Below are 21,100 nucleotides of genomic sequence, written 5' to 3' on the forward strand. Positions count from 1 at the left end.
TGTTGTCTTTTGCTGGTTTACTGTGTTGTTATAGAGAATGTAAGCTGTACAGTGAATAAGTTATTGAAACATGTGTAAACACTGTTATATATCTTTTCTCCTAGATGGGGAATTTTGAATAAAATACCTTTGAAATTAAAAAAAAAAAAAGAGTAAAAAGGTTGGGAAGTATAGTTCTGTTTTAGCATGGGCTTAGCATATGTGAGTTCCTGGGTTCCAACTCTAGCACCATGGAAGGAAGGAAAGCAGGAAGGAGAAAGAAATAAAAGGCAAGCCAAAGCAAAAGAAAAGATGGAACTTAGACAACTACATCTTACCCAAGAGCATGTGAGCCTTTGGTGTGAAAAATGCATTTCACCTTCTCAGCCCAACCAAATTGACTGTGTTCTATTGCTATCGCTTTAAGCACCATCTGTGACTGTTAATCTGCCTTTGAATACTGTTACTCTAACTGCTGTCAGTTGACATTGCTCTAACCACCTATTTCTGCTGCTCTAACCACCTTCTGCCACTGCCTTTCTGATTCTGTTGGCCACACCCCTTCTTTTACTGTTATTTTAACTGCCTTCTATTTCTGTTGGTCTAACCGCTCTCTGTTAACTGCTAGTCTAATTGGAGTCTATTACTGGTGGTTTAACCACCTCCTAATCCTGTTGGTCTAACTGCCTCCTACTGTTAATGGAATATACTTCTATCAATGTTGATTTAACTCAGCATTCAGTGAAAGAATTTCTATGTGGTCCCAAACAAAAGATGGCTGTTTCAGATGGAATATGGTTAACCAAATTAATTACCATAAGTTTACCATAGGTTTTTGTGTTTTTTGTTTGTTTGTTTGTTTTTGTTTTTGTTATTATTATTATTATTTTTTAGCTTTGGGCCAGGGAGGCAAACCTAATTGTAGTATGTTATTACTTTACCCTTTAATAATTATAGTATGTTATTACTTTACCCTTTAATTTTATGGTCAGTTTAGGTCCTTATTTTGTTTGTATAATTCATATATCACCAAATAAGGACAAGCAGTTTGAAGATTTCTTGCTTAAATACTAGCATTTAAAAGTTTTAAGCGTCCTCTTGGAGACTGTGTCCTCTCAGGGTTTCCCAACTAATATCCTAATATTTGCTCCATGAATACTAGGAGCCTTACATTTTTATAAAGGCAATGTTGTTCTCTGATGAGTTCTTGCTTTTTAGGGGAACCATTCCTGTCCCCCTTAGAATCATGTTTTGTTCAGATTTTGGCTATTTAATGAATTCCCTTTGTAGCCTGATGGGGGATCTTGGGACACACAAACAAAACCAATCATCTTGTTTCTTTGGTGTTTTCATGTAATGATGTAAATATCTGAACAGAAAGGTTCTCAAACCATTTGCCTTTTTGTACAAAAAGTATATTTGTACTATTATAACTGAAGGGCTTGTTTTGTATGTTAAAATTTTTGTTTTACAATGAAGTCAAGTTTCTTACCTCAACTACAGGATACTGGTTTGTCCTGTTTGTTTGCATGAGTATATGCATAGATAAATAAATAAATAAATAAATAAATAAATAAGGAGCACAGGTAGGCTGATTCTATTTTATAACTATTATGATTAGAGCAACAATGAATATAGATATGCAGATCTATGTAGAAAGACATAGAGTCCTATGGTGCAGCTAGATCAGATGGCAGTTTTATTTTTAGTTTTATTTTTTGAGGTGCCTCCACCCTGACCAGTATTTGCACTAGTTTACACCCCCACTAGCAATGAACAAGACTTCTTCATTCCTCACATTCTTGCCAAGATTGTTATATGTTTGCCTAACCATAGTTGTTCTGACTGGGGTGAGTTGGAATGCTTAAGTACTTTTAATTTGGGCTTCTTTGATGCCTAATGATGCTGAACTCTTTTAAACATATTTTGGTCCTCTTGTGTTTCTTCCTTCAAGAATTTTCTGTATAGCATTTTAATATATGGATCAGTAGCTTTGGGACATTGGCATTTTCTATGTAGTCTAGATTTTAAACCCTTTGCTGAAATATAACTTGCAAATATTTTCTCTCATTCTATAGCATATCTTGTCACTTTGCTGATAGTTCTTTTGGCTGTGTAGAGCTTTATAATTTCATATAATTCCTCGTGTCAATTGTTGAGTCTGTTTCCTGTACAGTAAGTCCTTTTCAAAGTTCTTGTCTACATTATCTTAAAGTATTTTACTATAATGCTTTCAGTTTTTAAATTTAAATATTTGATCCATTATTAATCTATGTTTGTGTATAATGATAGCTGATGATCCAATTTCATCCATCTATAGGTGGATGAACAGTTTTGCCAATGCCATTTATTGATTTGTTTTTTTCTCTGGTGTACGTGTTTGCACCTTTGATAATTAGAAATCTATAGCTGTGTGGGTTTATTTCTGTGTGCTTTATTTTAGTGTATTTGTCTACATATTTGCCTTTGTGCCAGTAACATGCTGGGCTTGTCACTATTAAGCTGTAGAATAATGTGAGATCAGATACTATAATACTTCCTACTAAGGACATCAATATTTAATTAGTACAGTGGTTCTCAACCTCCCTAATGCTGAGACCCTTTAATCCAGTTTCTCATGTTGTGACCCCCAATCATACAATTGTACTCATTGCTACTTCATAACTGTGATTTTGCTAGTCTTATGAACCATAATGTGAACATCAATGTTTTCTGATGGTGTTAGGTGACCCCAGTGAAAGGGTCACTTGAGTCCCAAAGGCTTGTGACCCACAGATTGAAAATCACTGAATTAGTGAAATGAGGTATGATTTGGGTACAGAAAAAAGAACAGTATGTCAAAGTAGCCAAGTCCTTCTCCCTTTCTTTATTGTAATTGTCTACTGAACAGATGCTGCTTTGAATTAGGTATGGAGCTCACTCTTTTAAAGTTAAGCATGAAGTCTTTGACATTTTTCCATACCAGATCTTTATTTTCTCTCAAATTTCTCTCACTTTGTCACACAAAAACACAGGCATGATATCCTCTTCCTTGCAAAGATATGAAGTTTTTCAAGTAGAGCTGCTACTGGCAGTAGTTCCCAGTGCATCAAGAACGGACAGCCCACTGTTGGAGTCAGTCCAGGAGCTGAATCATGTTCTCCTCAGCCAATGCCACCTGTTTATGTCGAAATGAAACCCCAGAAAACTTAAACCTAGAAATCATGGGCCTTGTACTTTGAATATCAGTTATAAGCACACACAAGCCTTGGAGCCTTTTTTTTTTTTTTAACCAATAACTTTAAATCAACAAATTTGTTTGGCCACAAGATTAGATACTTTCAATTTGGGTTCTCTCAGAGGGCACTTCAGACCACTTTTCAAAACGCCCACAAAAATGAGATGTTTTTCTTTATGGCCTGGGGTTCAGAATCTTTCAAATGATAAGGCATGCACCGCACCCTAAATGTAACTTCTGGGTATCTAATGGCTGATTCTTAGTCTAGGGAAGAGAAAACAGACAGAGGACAAATGATTCTTTTGTCGTTCCTATGGGCACTTCTCTCTTCAAAGAGTATCAGTAAGACCTGTTTTCCTTAAAAAGGAAAGAAAACAAGAAGCCAAATAGTGACAATGATAAGGAAAAAAATCTCTGGAACATCCCCCAAATTATCTTCTGTTTTTATGCTTGCCAGGGTATGCATCCAACGAAGTAATTCCTGATAATGGCTGTCTATTGTCCCCAAGGTGTCCCCATCAGTATGGATTTGGAATTGCTATTGGTATATTTGCCTAAGTTTCTTAGTGTGCCCCCAATCCAATGATAGCATAATTTAAAATCTTAACTCCTAATTATGTCCCATGACCTCTGTAATACAGGGACATACCATATCCCATGGGCTACAAGAATTCCTAGCTTTGGAGGGACCACTCACACTGAAAAAGATGTTTCCATCTTCCACTTAGAAAACTGTTTTATTTTGTTTAATTTACATTCATGCCACATAAAAGATTAAATTGTATCTTGTTCTCCTTTATAATCTTCATGTCTACCTGTTAGTAGTTAAAGAAACATGTGACTTGCCAAGTGAATATGGAAAAAATCAAGGCTCCTTAGATTCCAAGTCTGCAAATAGCAAGGCTATAGTGAAGAGCTTGGTGACTAGCACACATTCAAGAAATAAAATCAAGAGCATTCAGGCAGGTGAATGCAAACTCTGTAAGCCTCAGGTCCCCCATAAACTAACTGCAACACTTATGTTCACAATCTACAGAAGCTAGGCATATGGAAGTGGCTGTCCTAGTATGTTTTTCTATTGCTAGGATTAAAGCACTCTACTGTAGGAGAAGAGCTTTATTTGGACTACATATTAAAATCCATGTCATTGAGAAAATCCAAGGCAGGAACTGAAGCTGAAACCACGGGTTGCTGGTTGGCTGCCTCTAGCTTCCTTAGCTACCCTTTTACCTTTGATTTTTAAGATTATATCAGAATCACATCAGGGATCTCTCTTTTTTCTTACCAAACTCCATTCCCATATATTCCTCCAACATCTCCTTGCCTTTTTCAACATTGTGGCCTCCTTTTTCATTACTTGTTGTCATATGCATAATATATTTAATCAATATCTCTATAGTAACACTTAACATATGGTAACCCATGATATATTAATTATTGATTATTATTACATTTTAATAGTCATAGTTAATTATTAATACACGTATAATTTATGAATATTATATCCATGTAACAACCACTAATTGGTATACTCTTGGTTTGAGTATATTTGTATTGGATATTGACATTGGCTAACCAATTGGTTACTCTTCTCCCACTCATCCTTCCTTCATTGCCTGTAGTTCTTTGTGTGGGCCTGAGGCCTTGTAGTCATCCCCCCCTCTATGTTGGCATGTCTATTATTCTTGTTCAGCAATAATAACAAGTAATATGTTTAGGCAGATGTATGTTTGAGACTTCATTGATGTAACTTTTGACATTGCTAGGAGAATCCATCTCACAGAAAACTCCTTGAGTCCTCTGGATCCTACAATCTCTCTGGCCTCTCTTTCACAATGTTCCCTGAGTTTGAGGAATTATTTTATAGATGTATCCACTGAGACTGGAATCCCCAACCTATCACCTTGATTGAATATATTTTTCTCTAATGGTTTCCATCTGTTGCAAAAAGATGTTTCCTTGGTGCAAGGTGATGATTACACTTGTCTATGGGTATAAGAACATATATGCAGAGTGTAGTTAAAGATGATGTTGGCTGTGAGTCTCTACCTCTGTATTAGTCGGGCACTATCAGAGCCTCTCAGGAGACAACTATATCAGGCTCCTGTCAGCCAGCACTTGCTGACATCCACAATAGTGTCTGGGTTTGATAATTGAATATGGAAAGGATTCTTAGGTGGAGCAGTCTCTGGATTGTCCTTCTTTCAGTCTCTGCTCCATAGTTTGTCTCTGCAACTCCTTCCATGGGTATTTTGTTCCCCCTTCTAAGAAGCAATGAAGCATCCACACTTTGGTATTCTTTCTTCTTGAGTTTCTTGTAGTTTGTGGATTGTATTTTGGGTATTCCAAGCTTCTGGGCTAATATCCACTTATCAGAGAGTGCATGCCATGTGTGTTCTTTTGTCATTGGGTTACCTCACTCAGGATGATATTCTCCAGATCCATCCATTTCCCATCCATTGGACTGAGCATAGGGTCCCCAGTGAAGGAGCTAGAGAAAGGACCCAAGGAGCTGAAGGGTTTGCAGCCCCTTAGGACGAACAACAATATGAACTAACCAGTACCCTCAGAGCTCCCAGGGACTAAACCACCAACCAAAGAGTACACATGGTGGGACTCATGGCTCCAGCAGCATATGTATAGTAGAGGATGGTCAAGTCTGTAATCAATGGGAGGAGAGGCCCTTGGTCCTGTGAAGGTTCTATGCCCCAGTGTAGGCGAATGCCAGGGCCAGGAAGTGGGAGGAGGGGTGATAAGCAGAGGGAGGGGGCAGGAAACAGTTTGTTTTTTGTTTTTGTTTTTATTTTTGATATTTCTTCGGAGGGGTAACCAGGAGAGGAGATATCATTTGAAATGTAAATAAAGAAAATATCTAATTAAAAAAAGATGATTGTTGGTTTAATAAAATTGGTGGTTATATGCTCTCTTCCAAGATCCACGACTTTCTTAGCCCTGGGCACTTGGCTCCTTTTTGAGTGAGTCCTAAGTACATTTAGAGAGTTGTTGGTTACCGCCAAGGTATGCATGACAGTATTGGATCTCTAGGGTTATTTTGCCATGCTTGTTGTTGTTGTGGTTCATAAGCATCATATTTGGGTAGGACTGTTGATAGCTTTTCCCCTTTAGGTGTGTTCCCAGAACCTATTAGTAAGATGAAAGCTAGTTCTCAGGGAGGAGTCATTAAGGTCAGTTCCAGATCAGGGGCCTCTGAGTTCCTTGCCTGAAGTAAGTGGTGTTTTCAGAAACAGGGACTTACTTTCCATTTCTGGAGACCAACCAAGGACAATAGTCATAGGTGTAGGCCTGAAGAGTCTCTTGGAGAACAGTAGCCAACGACGCTAAAAGGGGCTTCTCATATCTGTGGTTGAGTTTTTGTTAGATGCTCTTTGACTTTTCATTTAAATTATATATGCATATTTATACACAGTCTCACATATAGTTTTTAATTTAAATGTTCATTTGTGTAATTCCTTTTGAGGTTTTTAGATATATCCTGTTATTTGATATCCTCCTCATTTCTTCTATATTTATCTTTCTTCCACTCCTTAATTAAAGCCACCTCCTTTTCTCCATGCCCTGGATCAGATCACATGTACCCTGCTATTCCCCTCTCTATTGCTCTTCTGCCCTCAATCCTGGCAGTGGTTCCCTTTTACTTTGCTAGTTTCTGCAGTTCTCCAGGTTATGTACTCACATTTGGAAACTTGGAGCTGGTAGCTTCAGATGAAAGAGAACATAGGATGTTTGTCTCTCTGGGTCTGGGTTACTTCACTCAATATGATCTTTCCTAGTTTTATCCACCTACCTAAAAAGTTCATGATTTATTGCTTCTCAGCCTTTTGGCTAAGATCAAGTGTAAAAGTTCATGATTTAATTTTCCTTTACAAGTGACTAGTTCTCTGTAGCTTAATAGTCAACATTTTTTTTCATTATCCATTCAACTGTTAAAGGTCATTTAGGTTGTTTCCATTTCCTAGCTACTGTGAATAGTGCAGCAATGGATATGGCTGAGCAAGTATCTATGGAATATATAAACTTTCTGCTTGTTTGTACCTGATAGTGTCTTGCTGTGTACCACACAATAGTGTTGAAATCATGCTTCTCCTATCTCAGCCTCTCTATTTGTAGGATTGTTTATTTGATGTTTTTATACTATACTATGGCTTTCAGAACAGCTTACATATTTCAGAATAATTTATATAGCCAAAAGAAATGTAGACAATTAACTTGGGAGGTGGCTTGTAAGAGAACAACAAATAATGAGACTGAATGCTTTGCTTGATGTTTGTAACTCTTGTATCAAGTTTGAAGAAGATGACTTTATAAGTTACTCTTTCTCTGAGATAAATGCTTTTCAAAATCATCACAGCTAATGAACCAGATTCTTACCCTCACCTAATGTCTGTGCCACCCTCTGAGCAGAACCATTGTTCATTGAAACAGTTGGTGAATGACTTTATGCATGGATGATCTTAATACACACACCATTTCTTAAATGAATGTAACCTGTTCTCTGTGGGCTGAGAATAAAGTCACTCACTCAAGTCAAATAGCTTTGATCTTAGCAGGAAGTCTGTATCCAAAAATCATGCCTACAATTCATTCCTCGGCACAGCAGAACTGTCAACTCTTAGCTTAGCTACGATGAAGATAAAATCCTTTGGTGATGTGAGAGTCATTGAAGTACAGCCTTATTACAATGAATTCCAATGTCTTAAATTTGTTCTTATTTTGGGCTTGTACCACAATAAGAGCCAAGATTTTAAACTCTACTAAAAACAAAACAAAGAAACAAAAAGATTTTTATCTATTTATGTTCATTTAAAAAATTAGTAGTTATGTATTATTTTAAAATATACAGTTAATGTTTGGAGTTATTTAAAATTTATATTGAGAAATATATTGTATTTTCAGTATTGCTCCAGACAAGCATCTACATAAGACTGTTCAATTGATTGTTGTTTTATATCAAACACCTTTTATAATACTCATTTTTATTATTATAATATTTTATAAATTTTAAAGAATATGACAAAATAAAAAAACAAAGGTATTGCAGGCATTGAAGGGGGATGCCTGGGAATAGTTGGGGTACAAAAGGGAAAGAAGAATGTGATGTAACTCTATTTACTTAAAATAAGTTTTTAAATGTTAACAAATTCAGATATACTGAAATTATGTATCTTTTCTCATCATAATGCAATAAAACTTAAATCAATAAAAAAAGTATCTGTGGAGTAGGCACATAGCAAGGAGTGATAGAGCTAGGATTTCTTTACCGCATTTTGAGAATTCTTCCATAGTGGCTGCGCCAGTTTGCAACCACACTAACAGTAACTGAGGCTACTTTTGCCCACAACCCTCCAGCATTTGGTGTCAGTAGTTTGTCAGCCTTTGCCATTCTGACTGTGGTAAGATGCACTATCAAAGTTGTTTTTATTTGTACTTCCCTAATTGCTAGGGATGATGAATATATTTTAAGATATTTCTTAGCCATTTGTTTCTTTCTTGGAGAATTCTCTATTCAGGTCCTGGGTCAATTTTGAATGACTCATTTGGTTTTGTTGTTGCTGTTGTTGTTTAAGTATTTGGTTTATGAGTTCTTTCTATAATCTGGATATTAATCCTTTCTCAGATATACAGCTAACAAAGATTCTGTGGACTTCGTCTTTATCCAGCTCATTATTTCTTTAGCTGTGCAGAAGTGCTTTAGTTTTGTGAAGTCCCACTCATTAACTGTTGGACTTAATTTTGGGGCAAATGAATTCTTATTCAGAAACTCCATTCTTTTATCTGTATCATGTAGGGAACTGTAGATGTTTTTTTCCTCTGGCAGTTTCAGAGTTTGAGGTTTCACATTTAGGCCTTTTATCCATTGGTCTTTGTGCAAAATGATAGATATAATTATAATTTTAGTCTTCTGCATTTGGACATCCAGTTTTCCAAGAATCATTTACTGAAGATGTTGAAAGGGATTGCACTGATCCTATAAATAGCTTTTGAAGTAAGATGGTCATTTTCACAATATTATGTCACCAATACATGAGTATGGGCTGTATTTCTATTTTCTAGTACATTTTCTCTCTCTTTCTTAAAAGGTTTATTGTTTTAATTGTAGATATCTTTCATTTTCTTGGCTAGGTTAATTCTGAGTTATTTTATTTTATTTGAAGCTATTGTGACTGAAAGTATGTCTATACTTTTTTGTCTGTATGTTATTGGAGTATCGAAAAGGTATTTCTTTGTGTAAGTGGATTCTGTATTATGTCACACTGCTGAATTTATCATTTCTAGAAGTTTTCTGGTAGAATTTTTGGGATTGCTAATATATATAGTAGCATTGTGTTAATTTAGGTTAATTAAATGTTAATAAGGTTAATCTGATGACTTTTTTCCCCATTTATGTGCCCTTTAATTTCCTCCTCTTGCCTTAGTGCTCTACCTAGTACTTAGGTCACAATGGGAATGCGGCTAGTGGATATTCCTGTCTAATTCCTGTCTTCAGTAAGCTTGTTTCAACCATTTTTTCATTTAGGATGATATTAGTAATGGGTTTTTATACCTTTCTCATATATACCAGGACCAATATCTCAGGGGTTGTACTTTCACAGTGGCCTGGCCTCATCAATCACCAATCAAGAAAATGCCCTACAGATTTGCCTACAGGCCAGTTTAATGAAGTCAGTTCCTCGAGTTGATGCTCCATCTTCTGAGATGACTCCAGATTTTGTCTGGTTGACAAAAGTACCAGTGTAGAGGTCATGGCCAGAGAAAGTAAGATGAGGGAATGCCTGTGACAGTAGGCATTTGACTGGACAGCTTTGACCAGAGAGCAAGAAAGCAAGTTGGGAAGTAGTCAGGGAAACAAGCAGGACTGAGATGGAGTGTCTATGGACAGAGAGCTCAATAGTGTCACTCAGAGAGCCAGCTGTCATGAACAGAGCACTCTTTGAAATATTCCGGGGCTACTGTAGCTATGGAAGAGAGCAGTGGCTATAAAAGAGAATAGGCATACAGGAGGGGTACTGGAAGCCACTGGCATCAAACATGATAGCATCTTGAAGCCAGGATTGGGACAAGTAGTTATGGACTCTTCTGAGGCAGCTGAGTCTAAAGAAGCAAGATGGAAGAAGAGGCAGATGTCACCAGAGAGCCCCCAAATGATTAATGCCATAGAAGATGAAGGTGCAAGAATGAACATGAGGGGTTTGAGGTGAAGGAAAGGGAACTGAAACTCAGGGCAGGGAGACATTCTAGTGTCGAGCTCCAGAGAAGGGAAAGGGGGAACTGGAGAGAATCCCAGGGAATGGAATCCAGAAAAAGAAGAGAGGCCAGAAAAGTACCACCTAGAAAGAACAGCCCAAACTCAAACAAGGAAGAAAGTTGAGGAAGAAGAGGGTACATATCATAAGGGAAACAGAGTGTATAGGGAAGAAGGAATTTGATCCAAGAGGGTACTAGGGGAGGAATGGTGGCACCTCAAGCTAGAGAGTAGGTAAGGACGGTAGTGCATTATATCTAAGTCACCCTTATACATCTAAGTCACAGCACAATATCTTTATTGGAGAATCACTGAGGTCCCTTTGGATGAGGAAGTCAAAGGTTAGAAGTTCCCTCCTCCAGAGTACTTTTCCAAAGAGTGAAACAGAGACTTAAGGAACGAATAAGGTAGCTTTTGATAACGCAGAAGTAGATGGATGTACCTTAGATTGTCAACTGGACAAAGTATCATCAACTGGCCACACAGAACCACTGACTGGACACACAATATCAACTGGGCACACTGTACTACCAATTGGGCACAAAGTATCACCAACCGGGTACACAGTACCACTGACTGGTCACATGGTATGACAGACTGGACACACTATCACTGACTTATGAAATAGCCAGTTGCTTTGAGATAGGATGTAATCTGCATTCTGCCAAAGATCTCATTAGTTTTGGGTGTGAAAACTGTGTTCTACATCCTCTGAAGAATACAGAAAGAACGAATTAACTACATTTATTACTGTTTTGTCTAGAGACTCGGTTTCAAATGTATTCTGTGTGCTTTCCATCCTCATGATGAGTGTTTGAGATAGGAGATGGCTAAACGAATTGGCTATGAGTCTTCTCATACCATTTGTTAGCTTTGGACTAGGGAAGCAGATAATGTATTTACTGTCATTGTTTTTATTCTTTAGATTTGGGGAGAATTTAGGGCCCCAAGTTGCTCTTCTGGTTTACTTTTAACTGAGCAGAAACGGTCAAGGATCACTTGATGTATTAGTGTATAGATATTCTAAACTGACTCTTTCAGAATATCTTTCCTCTCTAGCTTTCTTCTTTGCATACTCCAACAGTTGGTGTCCTGTCAGTGTCTTGTCTATACTAGTAAAGGGAAAATTTTAGCTGAATTGTTACATGTTTGAAGAAAAAAAAAAAAAACAGCTTGTGACAGATCAATGTGAACATTTATTTAGTTGAACAGATTTCCACATAAACTGTTGAAATCATGGTTGCTTAGAGTAAAGTGATAGAAAATGGAAGGAAGAGCTGCTAAGGAGAAAGGAACCAGGATTTGGTTATATGAAAGTTCATCCTCCTCACATTGCAAAAGATAAACATTAAGATATTTGCTCTCTGGTACTTCTAAAATCCATAACAGATTCATAGCATCCCTCATCTTCTCCTCCCTACACCATTTACTCCCTCTCATGTCCCCAATACTTCCCCTTCCCCCACCTATTTTCTCTTTCTGCTAAAGCTGAAGCTGGCAACTAGCCTGCTGTTGTGAAGTCATACTTGCTAGGAAGCTGGGAAGAACATTAGGACTCTAAGTCCTCATTGATCAGTGTTGCTTCTATTGAGTTAGTTTCTAGATGTGATGAATTTAATGCTAACTGTTTTGTCATTAATAAAAAATGGAAGATGTGCAGATAATTTTTAATTGTATGAATGCTATGAGAAACAATAAAAAGATTTGCTCTCAGAAGTGGTCCTCTGAAGATTGAGTCAAGAATATGGCTAAATATATTTGTTCTAATGCCCTTGAGGAAATCAAAACCTGGAAGTGTTCAGTCATATAATGGCTATTTTGAAGATATGATATGTGCTTCTCAGTGCAATCAAGACTTAGAGATGGAATCTCTCTTTTCCTCTTTCTTCCTTCCTTTCTTTCTTTCTTTCTCTCTTTCTTTCTTTCTTTCTCTCTTTCTTATTCTCCTCTCATAGAATACATCCCCACAGCAACCTCCATTCCCTCCATTCCTCTTGATCCTTTATCCACCTCCCGTCTCTCAGATCCAGTGCCCATCCATTTTCCTTTCATAAAGAGCAGTCCTTCAAGGGATATCAACTAAACATGGCATGAAAAGATGCAATGAGACTAGGCCCAAACTTTCAAATCAAGCCTGGATGAGGCAACCCAGTATGGGGAAAAGGATCCCTAGAGCAGGTAAAAAAGTAAGAAAAACCCCAATCCCCATTGTTAGGAGTTTCACAAAAACACCACATTAAACAACCATAATATATATGTGAGGACCTAGCACAGACTCATGCAGGCTCTGTAATTGTTGTTTTAGTCTCTGTTAGCCTTTATGAGCTCTGCTTACTTGGTTCGGTGGACTTTGTTCTGGTATCCTCAATCCCTCTGGATTGTCCAATCCTTTCTGCCTCTCTTCTATGGGGCCTTCCCAGAGTTCTGCCTGATGTTTGGCTGTAGGACTCTGTACTTGTTCCCATCAGATGCTGGAGGAAGCCTCTCTGATGATGAATGGTCAAGGCATCAATATATGAATATAACAGAATATCATTATGAATTTTTTCATTGATCTTATTTTTGCTAGTCTTGCTTGGTTCTACCCTTGGTCTCTGAGTCACCTAGCTTCTGATTCCTGGCCATCCAAGCAGTGTCTGCTATGGGCTTCCTCTCGTCGAATGGGCTTCAAAGTGGACCAGTTGGTCCACTCCCCTATAGGTTGGCCACTCCTATAAGCCATTATTGCCCCAGCATACATCTTTCAGGCAGGACAGATTGCAGTTCAAAGGTTTTGTAACTGGGTGGGTGTTCTAATCCCACCCCTAAATGCCTTGTCTGCTTTGTTACAGGAGATGGCTGGTTCAGGCTCCATATTCTTCATTATTAGAAGCCCTCACTAGGGTCATTCTCATATAAGTTCCAAGAAGTTTCCACTGCTCTAGGTTTCTACTTTGTCCCTCAAGTCTATCCCCAAGTTCCAGTAGTCTCTCCCTCCATTGCTTCCTCCCCAAACTAATCTCTCCTGTTTCCTCACTACCCACCTCCAGTCTACTCATACAAACTATTCTATCTCTCCTTCCCAGGGAGATCCAGGCATTACCCCTAGAGCCCTCCTTGTTACTTAGCCTCTCTGGGTCTGTGGACTGAAGCATGACTATCCTTTACTTTAAGGACTTGTGAAAGAATCTAATGTTTGATGAAATTAATCATATGTCTATATGTCTGTAATCTTTGGGAAATGTTACATCAGCAGAAATAATGTCAGATTAGATTGAAGACAACAGAAGATGAAATGACAGAAATCTGTGGGATTCTTAAACTTTGTGAAGAACAACAGTGGATAAGATTACTCACTTGTAACCTTGTGCTACCACTCAAATGACACATGATTCAAAGAAACTATTGGAGAGTCCAGAGGGAAGAGATCTGGCTATAGATAAAGTCATAGAATCAATAAAGCCAGGGTAAATGGTCTCACATCTCATGAGGTTATTGTTCTGCCCTGATATCCAATAAAGTTTTACATAGTTGGGTTTTAACTTTGACTGGATTGAAGATTCCTTTCATTATACTTTCTTTCTTTTGGAATAGGAAAGTTATTGGTTATAATAGAACAAAAATACAACTAAAAAGCAGAAACAAGATGTTAATAGAAACGAAAATTGAAATAAAATATGTATACTGGGGCTTGGCTTTAACCCAACATATCCAAGAAAGCTACATCCTGACTTAAATTGAACACAAAGTACAGATACCATCATCTATGTACCAGAAACACACCAAGCATTTCCTCGTCAAACACTAGATTTTTTGGAAATCAGATAAAACTCATGTAGATATTGAATGAATACATATTCAAAGGTGTACAGGATTGTTAACCAAGCCTATTTAAGTAAGTAAATTGAATCAAAATGGGTCTCAACACTGCTTGAAGAGGACAGTCAAACCGCTAACTGGAAGTGTATTTGACATGCTTATCACTGCCCTGTAATTACTGAAAGGTTGAAAAGACACACAGTTTCAAGTAAAACACATTATTTCTACAATGTTAATTCAACTGTAAACTGAGGAGAGTTACAATTCCCTCAAAATCAGGGTAGGGTGGCCACATTGCTGTGATATTTCTAGGCTCTGAGGCCTAGTCAGGACCCATAAACCACCAGGCACCAATGACATCTCAAAGCCTAAGATGTCATAAAGGTAGCCCCTGACCAATGAGGTGCAGAAGCTGGGGTGCAATGGGCTTGACTGAACATTGTCTTCAGAGAACCAGTCCTGCTGGTGAACCAGGCAGAGCTTACCGGAGCCCAATCCATCAAACCATCATGTCGGGGAAGAAGAGCCAAGAAAAGTCTTGCAGCGACAACAAGCAGATTGAAGATCCTTCTAGGCCTGAGGTAGAGGTTCCTGTGAACTATGTGTACCGCCTACTGCAGGAGGAGCAATATACCCCCTGCCTAGGTTCCACAACTTCAGATTTCCTCCTTGCCATGCTTGACTACCTTACCGACTACATCCTGGAGGTGGTGGGCTCCGAAGCCAACATCAACAGCCAGCAAAATATCTCACAAGAGAGAGAGAGACAGAGTGACAACGACCGTGAACCCCCTCAAGCCTTCAAGAACACGCCTTTCTCTCTGTTTGATGAGATGCCTGGACCCAGAAGGAATGGCTAAAGAACGGGGTACACAACCCAAGGGTGGGAAGCCTCACAGACTCAGCTAGAACCATGAAGGCTAATAGCAGAGGAGGCTCCCCTGGTGTCCATGAATACTAATAAAATGTTTAAATGAAAGCTAGTTGTTCTGACTTATTTCAATTTGTCTCTCTGGGTTGAAGGTTATCCACAAGATACTAAGAAAAGAATGGAAGATGGAAGTTATACTTAGGAGTGGGTGTTTGAATCAAGGGAGCACTTTGGGGGGGGGTTGGGTAATGACCCTGGTGGGAGGAATTGGGCAGAGGGGAGAGAAGAGAAGGCTCCCTTGTTGGCTCTGAGTACAAAAGAAGCCTCAGAGAAGATCAGAAGTTGGATGTAACCTCACTGGCAAGTTATATTTTCAGTATGTTAACTTAGAAGATTCTACTGATGAGCAGAAAATTTGCATGGAATCCTTTCATGGGAGGGAAGGTCAAAGAAGAGAAGGAAATGGGTGTCAGTGAAGGGGTAAAGACAGTGGGCATGAGCCACATGAGTGGGCACAAAGGATAGAGCATTCAGTTGGTGATAGTATGGTGGTGAAGCCAGAAGGAAACATCCATTTTAGAAGAGATAAAATGGTTAAACATCTAGTCTTAGGATGTATTTTTCTAGAAAGCCTGTGATTTATAGAAATCTAATCACTTCTGGGTAGAAGATGGCAGAGAATCTAGCTTGCCAGCTATTTCTACTGTTCATTTGTCTATTTTTTTTTCTCAGACCAATTCAGAATGTTGTAATCTATGGGAATGCTAGTTATGTTTTTAAAGTCTGGATAAGGAATTATACTGTTTTCAGTTATACTTGACCCATGATTGGATCTCAGATTTGAAGCTATAAACTCTTAATTTTCTGAACATATATCTCCTCCTAGGCCTATTGACTCTATAAAGACTCACCAATAGGGAATCATACAAGTCCATCTTCCAACCTCAGGCACTAAACAAAATCTGAGAAATGGAAAGTACTTGATCATACAGAGCTGTTCATCCAGCATGTTTTGTCCATCTTGACAGGGTTAGTATTGGCTTGGGACCCCAAAGACCAAGTTCTCAACACAAATGAGATTTATTTCCCTTAAAGGGACACGGGGAAGGGAATAAGAAATGAAGAGGAGATAGAGGACAAGGGAGGGGGAACAAAATAAAGGGGTAAGGGATATTTGTCCCAAAAGTAGGAGAGAGGGCAAAGAACTGGCTCTGGATAGAGGAGACAGACGTGACCCATAGGCAGATGGCAGTTTATAAAGATAAAAGGGGAAACCTCATGTTTTGATGAGGTATTTGATTTTGATTGGATAGGATAATTAGGACAGCCAGAGGGAGCTTTCCATTGCTGGACTGAACTTTGATAGCTGGACTTTGAGAAAAAAAACTGCAGGAGGAGGAAGTGGACAAATAAGAGAATAGACCTTTGTAGCTAGTTTTAGGAATGTAGCCTCATGTCTTTGTTGTTTTTAGTAAGACAGAGGGAACAGGGGAGAAGGGCGGTGCCTGCCAGAGCCATGTTTGCCATACTGGAAGTTGTGATTAGGAGCAGGTGTTTGAATCTAGGGAGCACTTCTCATTGGGGTAATGACCCTTCACACCTACTATGGCTTCTCCTAGATAAGGCCATTCTCCTATAATACTGGCCTGAAATTGACTCTGAGGGCTATTTTTCTATAAGCCATAGCCATGGGATAAACCCCAGATTTTACACATTGGACAGCTTTGTAACAATTGATCATGGTCTAAATATATTAATGGATTCCTTGACATTAATGGTTTGCCTATGGGGGGCATTTCATGTTCAAACTGTCAGTGGTCAACAGTTTACAAAAGGATGTACATAATGTCAAAGGCAATGCTAGAATCCTAGAAGGTGGAATGGTATGCTAAAGTGGGGTGAACAGTTTTAGTTGAAAAATAATGTTTTGCTGTACTGGTGAAATAAAGTTAAATAATTTTTCCCCCAAATGGAGATGTACTCACTAATGTGAGCAGTTTCCTAGCATGGGCTCTTGTAGACTGAAGGAAGATCAGAGAGCCCAGCAGGCACTAAAGACATCACAAAGTCTGTTGTCACAAAAGTCTCCTCTGACCAAGGAGGAGCAGAGATGACACTTGCTGGTTATAAAAGCTGCTGCTGTCTTGGGAGACACCAGATCAGAAGAGAGACAGAGCTGAATAGACAACATCAATCAGGTGCGATGGAAAACAAAAGAGAGCAGCGTAGCATGGCTGGATCTTCAGGAGCACAGCTGAGATTCCCTGCTAGCAAAGTAGAACGCCTTCTTCAAGAAAGAAACCGCTCCAAGCACCTGGACTCTTCTGCACCTGTTTTTCTTGCGGGTGTGCTCGAATATGTGACATCCAGAATTCTTGACCTGGCCATCAAAGAGGCCCACACCAGCGGCAAGAAACTCATTGCCTCAAAGCATGTAACCAAGGCAGTTCAGAACAACAAGGAACTCTGCCAACTCTTCAAAGATAACCAACGTTAGATGGATGAGACGACAGGACCCAATGAGACAGCAAGATCGGAAGAGAAGTGATGATACTTGCATCTCAGAGGTTGAAAGTCCATCTTAAAGAGTGTCAGATCAACCTCAATGACTCCCTTATTGGTTGAGGGGGTGTTTAATCAGGCATTTTAATAAAATGTCTAAAGCATTACTAGTGATTCTGTTTCATTTCAGTGTGTCATTTGGGGATAGAGGTGATCATCAAACACCCAGAAGTAAAGGGTGTGGGATTGGGTTGGGTCAGTTGAGGTAGGGGATGGCCCAGAAACTATGATTTCTGGAGGGATGTGGGGAGCAGTGGCCTTGGTATGAAAAGGTGGCTGAGGAAGAGGCCAGAGTGTGTTTCAGCTCTGAAGGGAAAGGCTTCCTCTACAGAAGTGTCACAGCTCTGACCCTGCTGCTGCAGGAAATAAGAGAAAGGATTCCTCTACAGAAGTATCACAGCTCTGCTCCTGATACTGCAGGGAAGAAGACCCTGGTTCCCCAGTAAAAGTGTTACAGTTCTCTTCTGGCTGGGACAGAAGTCTGGTGGAGTGGTGTCCCTAGTGAAAGTGGAACAGTTCCGCTCCTTCAGGGAATGACTTCCCTGGGCAAAATGTTACAACTCTGCTCCTGTATAGTGAGGATTTCCCCAGTAAAAGCTCTGTTCCTGCCAGTGTTACAGCTCTGATTCAAGAAGTATCCTGGCAGTTCTAAGGCATGGAATACCACAAAGTCATATCATACAATGAACATCACAAAAGGGATTTATTGGGAGGGGAAAACCAAGGAGGGAGGCTGTCTCTGCTTGGGCAAGAAACAGCAGGGAACTGAGCAGAAGGGCAGGGTTTATATGGAGTTTCTTAGAGTGGCAGAGCTTTGCAAGGTGGAGATTTCCAGGGTGAGGATTGGTGACATTTCAATGCCTGAGCTTGAGTTAGCTCAAGAATTGGTGGGTTTTCCTATTCAGGGATTGGTAGGTTTCTAGAGCAAGTTCAGGGATTGGTGGAGTTGTTTCTTGGCCCTGGTTTTGGGTTTTGGGTCAATTCAGGGTCAGTATATTCTTTCTTTGGCCCTGGTCATAGGGTCAAGTCTGGGTCAGTATGTCCTTTCCTTGGCCCTGATCTTGGGGTAAACTTGGGGCCAATGTGTTCTTTCCTTGGTTCTGGTCTTGGGGGTAAGTTAAGGTCATTGTGTCCTTTCCTTGGCCCCCAATCTTGGGGTCAAGTCTGAGTCAGTGTATTCTTTTGTTGGCTCCAATCCTGGGGTCAAGTTAGGGTCAGGGTATCCTTTCTTTGGCCCTGGTCTTGGGGTCAAGTCAGAGTCAGGGTGTTTTTTTTCTTTACAGAAGTTGTCCTGGTAGGCTAGGAATGTAGAAGGCCTTAGGATGACTAGTATAGTACTGCTGTCTGGAGAGGGATTAATAAAAACATGGACTGTTGTGGGTCAGACATCATTCTTGGGTGGGGATGCTTCAGGTAGGAGGAGGCCATTGAGTATTGAGTGGACCACTATTTTTTTTTTTTTTTTTTTTTTTTTTTTTTGGTTTTTTGAGACAGGGTTTCTCTGTATAGCCCTGGCTGTCCTGGAACTCACTCTGTAGACCAGGCTGGCCTTGAACTCAGAAATCCGCCTGCCTCTGCCTCCCAAGTGCTGGGATTAAAGGCGTGCGCCACCACCGCCCGGCTAAGTGGACCACTATTAGCATTAACCTCAAGGTTCAGGAGTTTGACTGAGCACTCTAGGGTAATGGTGAAACCAGAAGGAAATGTACAAAATGGAAACTATGATCTGTGTTTTCCTTTAGAAGAATTTGATTACCTTATCTTAAAAGAGAGATTGTTGTGTGGAATATACGCTTTAGTTTTTTGTGTATACTAGTACACTAAAGAATTGTATCTGGCCTAATACCTACAATTTAGGCAGGTCTAACTGTTTATGGAATATTGGTTTCTTCTAGTCCAGTGGCTGACAGTGAAAATGTCATGGAATTAGTCATTATACTCAGATAACTTTTCTCAAGAAATGTTCTTTGTGTGAACAGCCTAGTTCTCAGGCCTAGAGTACTCAGTTGGTTAAACAGCTATCTGATGTTGAAAAGCCATTTATTTGTTTTATGCCTGTAGCTTATACTAGTCTAAAACATAGTCCTCAGGTTATGTCACAGGACAACATCAAAGAAGAACTGACTTAATATGATAGAAGTTATAGAAGATAGGTTGGTTAGATATATAGGATGAACAGCTGTGTATAGACTTTATAGTTCATGCAGTAGTTTAAGGTACCTGGTCTCTCTGAGATAGTTTCTTTTCTGGGCATAGTTTGGAGTTCGGACTTGATGCTTCACAGCCATGGCTAGTGAAGTAGGTGTAGAGTCAAGGATCAGATACAGGGACACTCCTTTAAATATTGTATTGAGCTATGTCTATGGGTTTTATGGAAACATGGGTTTTCACATGTAAGCATTTTGTACAATTGTATAGCAAGAAGAATGCAACTTAAGGTCAAATGATCTTTCCATGTTATGCAAAATAAAATTAAAACGTCATGAAGGGTGGTTTGTTGATTGATATATCTGTAAGCATAATAATCTACTTTATTTTCTCATAAGCACTGAGCAAGTCCTGAGTATCTGTATTTTAATCATTGTACAATATCAACTTAATGTGCTTCTTTATTTGAAAACATCTAAAAGATACAGGACATAAACTAATATAGGTTATAACCACACATCTAAAATTAGTAACTGAGGGCTAGGGGTACAGCTCAGTGGTAGGATGCTTGTACAGCATGAGTGAGGCCTTAATTTAGGTTCAATCCCTAACCCAATAAATAGATGCATAGATAGATTGATTGATAGACAGACAGACAGACAGACAGACAGACAATTGAAATCATGCCACTATAGGGGTACTTACAGCTGTCTGCAAGGAAAGTACTGCAAAAACACTGGTACATTAGATATTTAGAACTTACAATTGTCTAGTTCGATGGTTCTCAACCTTCCTTATGCTGTGACCCTTTAATACAGTTCGTCATGCTGTGGTGACCCCCCCAATCATGACATTATTTTTATTGCTACTTCATAACTATGATTTTCCTACTCTTATGAACCACAAGATAAAATATCTGTTATGCAGGATATATGATATGTGACCCCCAAAGGGGTCATGACCCACAAGTTATGTCACTGATCCAGTTCCTTCCCATTAAGTACAAAAGTAGCATACTTTCTAAAATTTTTATTAATATTCCCCATACTCCAATTTGAACACCAAATAATATATATTATATTGAAATAGCACAGTGTTTTCTGAAACATATATAATCATCATGTACACTCTATAAATGAAGTAATATACAAATATAATCCATGGCAGGTGTTAAGAACATATTTTCAAATTAAAATTTTATTCATTTATTTATTTTTTGAGGTAGGAATGGTAACGAACTATCTTTAATTCAGAACTCAGGAGG

The 21,100-nt window shown here is 39.0% G+C and overlaps 3 protein-coding genes across 3 annotated transcripts in view; all 3 read left to right on the forward strand.

The window, feature by feature from the left end:
- The window catches only part of Sytl5 (synaptotagmin like 5), a 187,995-nt gene that overhangs the window by 39,859 nt on the left and 127,036 nt on the right, over positions 1 to 21,100 (forward strand). The window lies entirely within an intron of this gene.
- LOC116069480 (huntingtin-interacting protein M) lies at positions 14,663 to 15,234 on the forward strand. The gene has a single exon (XM_031340187.1). The coding sequence runs from the start codon at positions 14,678 to 14,680 to the stop codon at positions 15,113 to 15,115; it is 438 nt and encodes a 145-aa protein (XP_031196047.1). The 5' UTR covers positions 14,663 to 14,677; the 3' UTR covers positions 15,116 to 15,234.
- On the forward strand, positions 17,238 to 17,802 carry LOC116069537 (histone H2A-Bbd type 1-like). Its single transcript, XM_031340306.1, has one exon. The coding sequence runs from the start codon at positions 17,330 to 17,332 to the stop codon at positions 17,621 to 17,623; it is 294 nt and encodes a 97-aa protein (XP_031196166.1). The 5' UTR covers positions 17,238 to 17,329; the 3' UTR covers positions 17,624 to 17,802.

The sequence above is a fragment of the Mastomys coucha genome, chromosome X (assembly GCF_008632895.1).
Source record: "Mastomys coucha isolate ucsf_1 chromosome X, UCSF_Mcou_1, whole genome shotgun sequence".
Classification (NCBI taxonomy): Eukaryota; Metazoa; Chordata; class Mammalia; order Rodentia; family Muridae; genus Mastomys; species Mastomys coucha.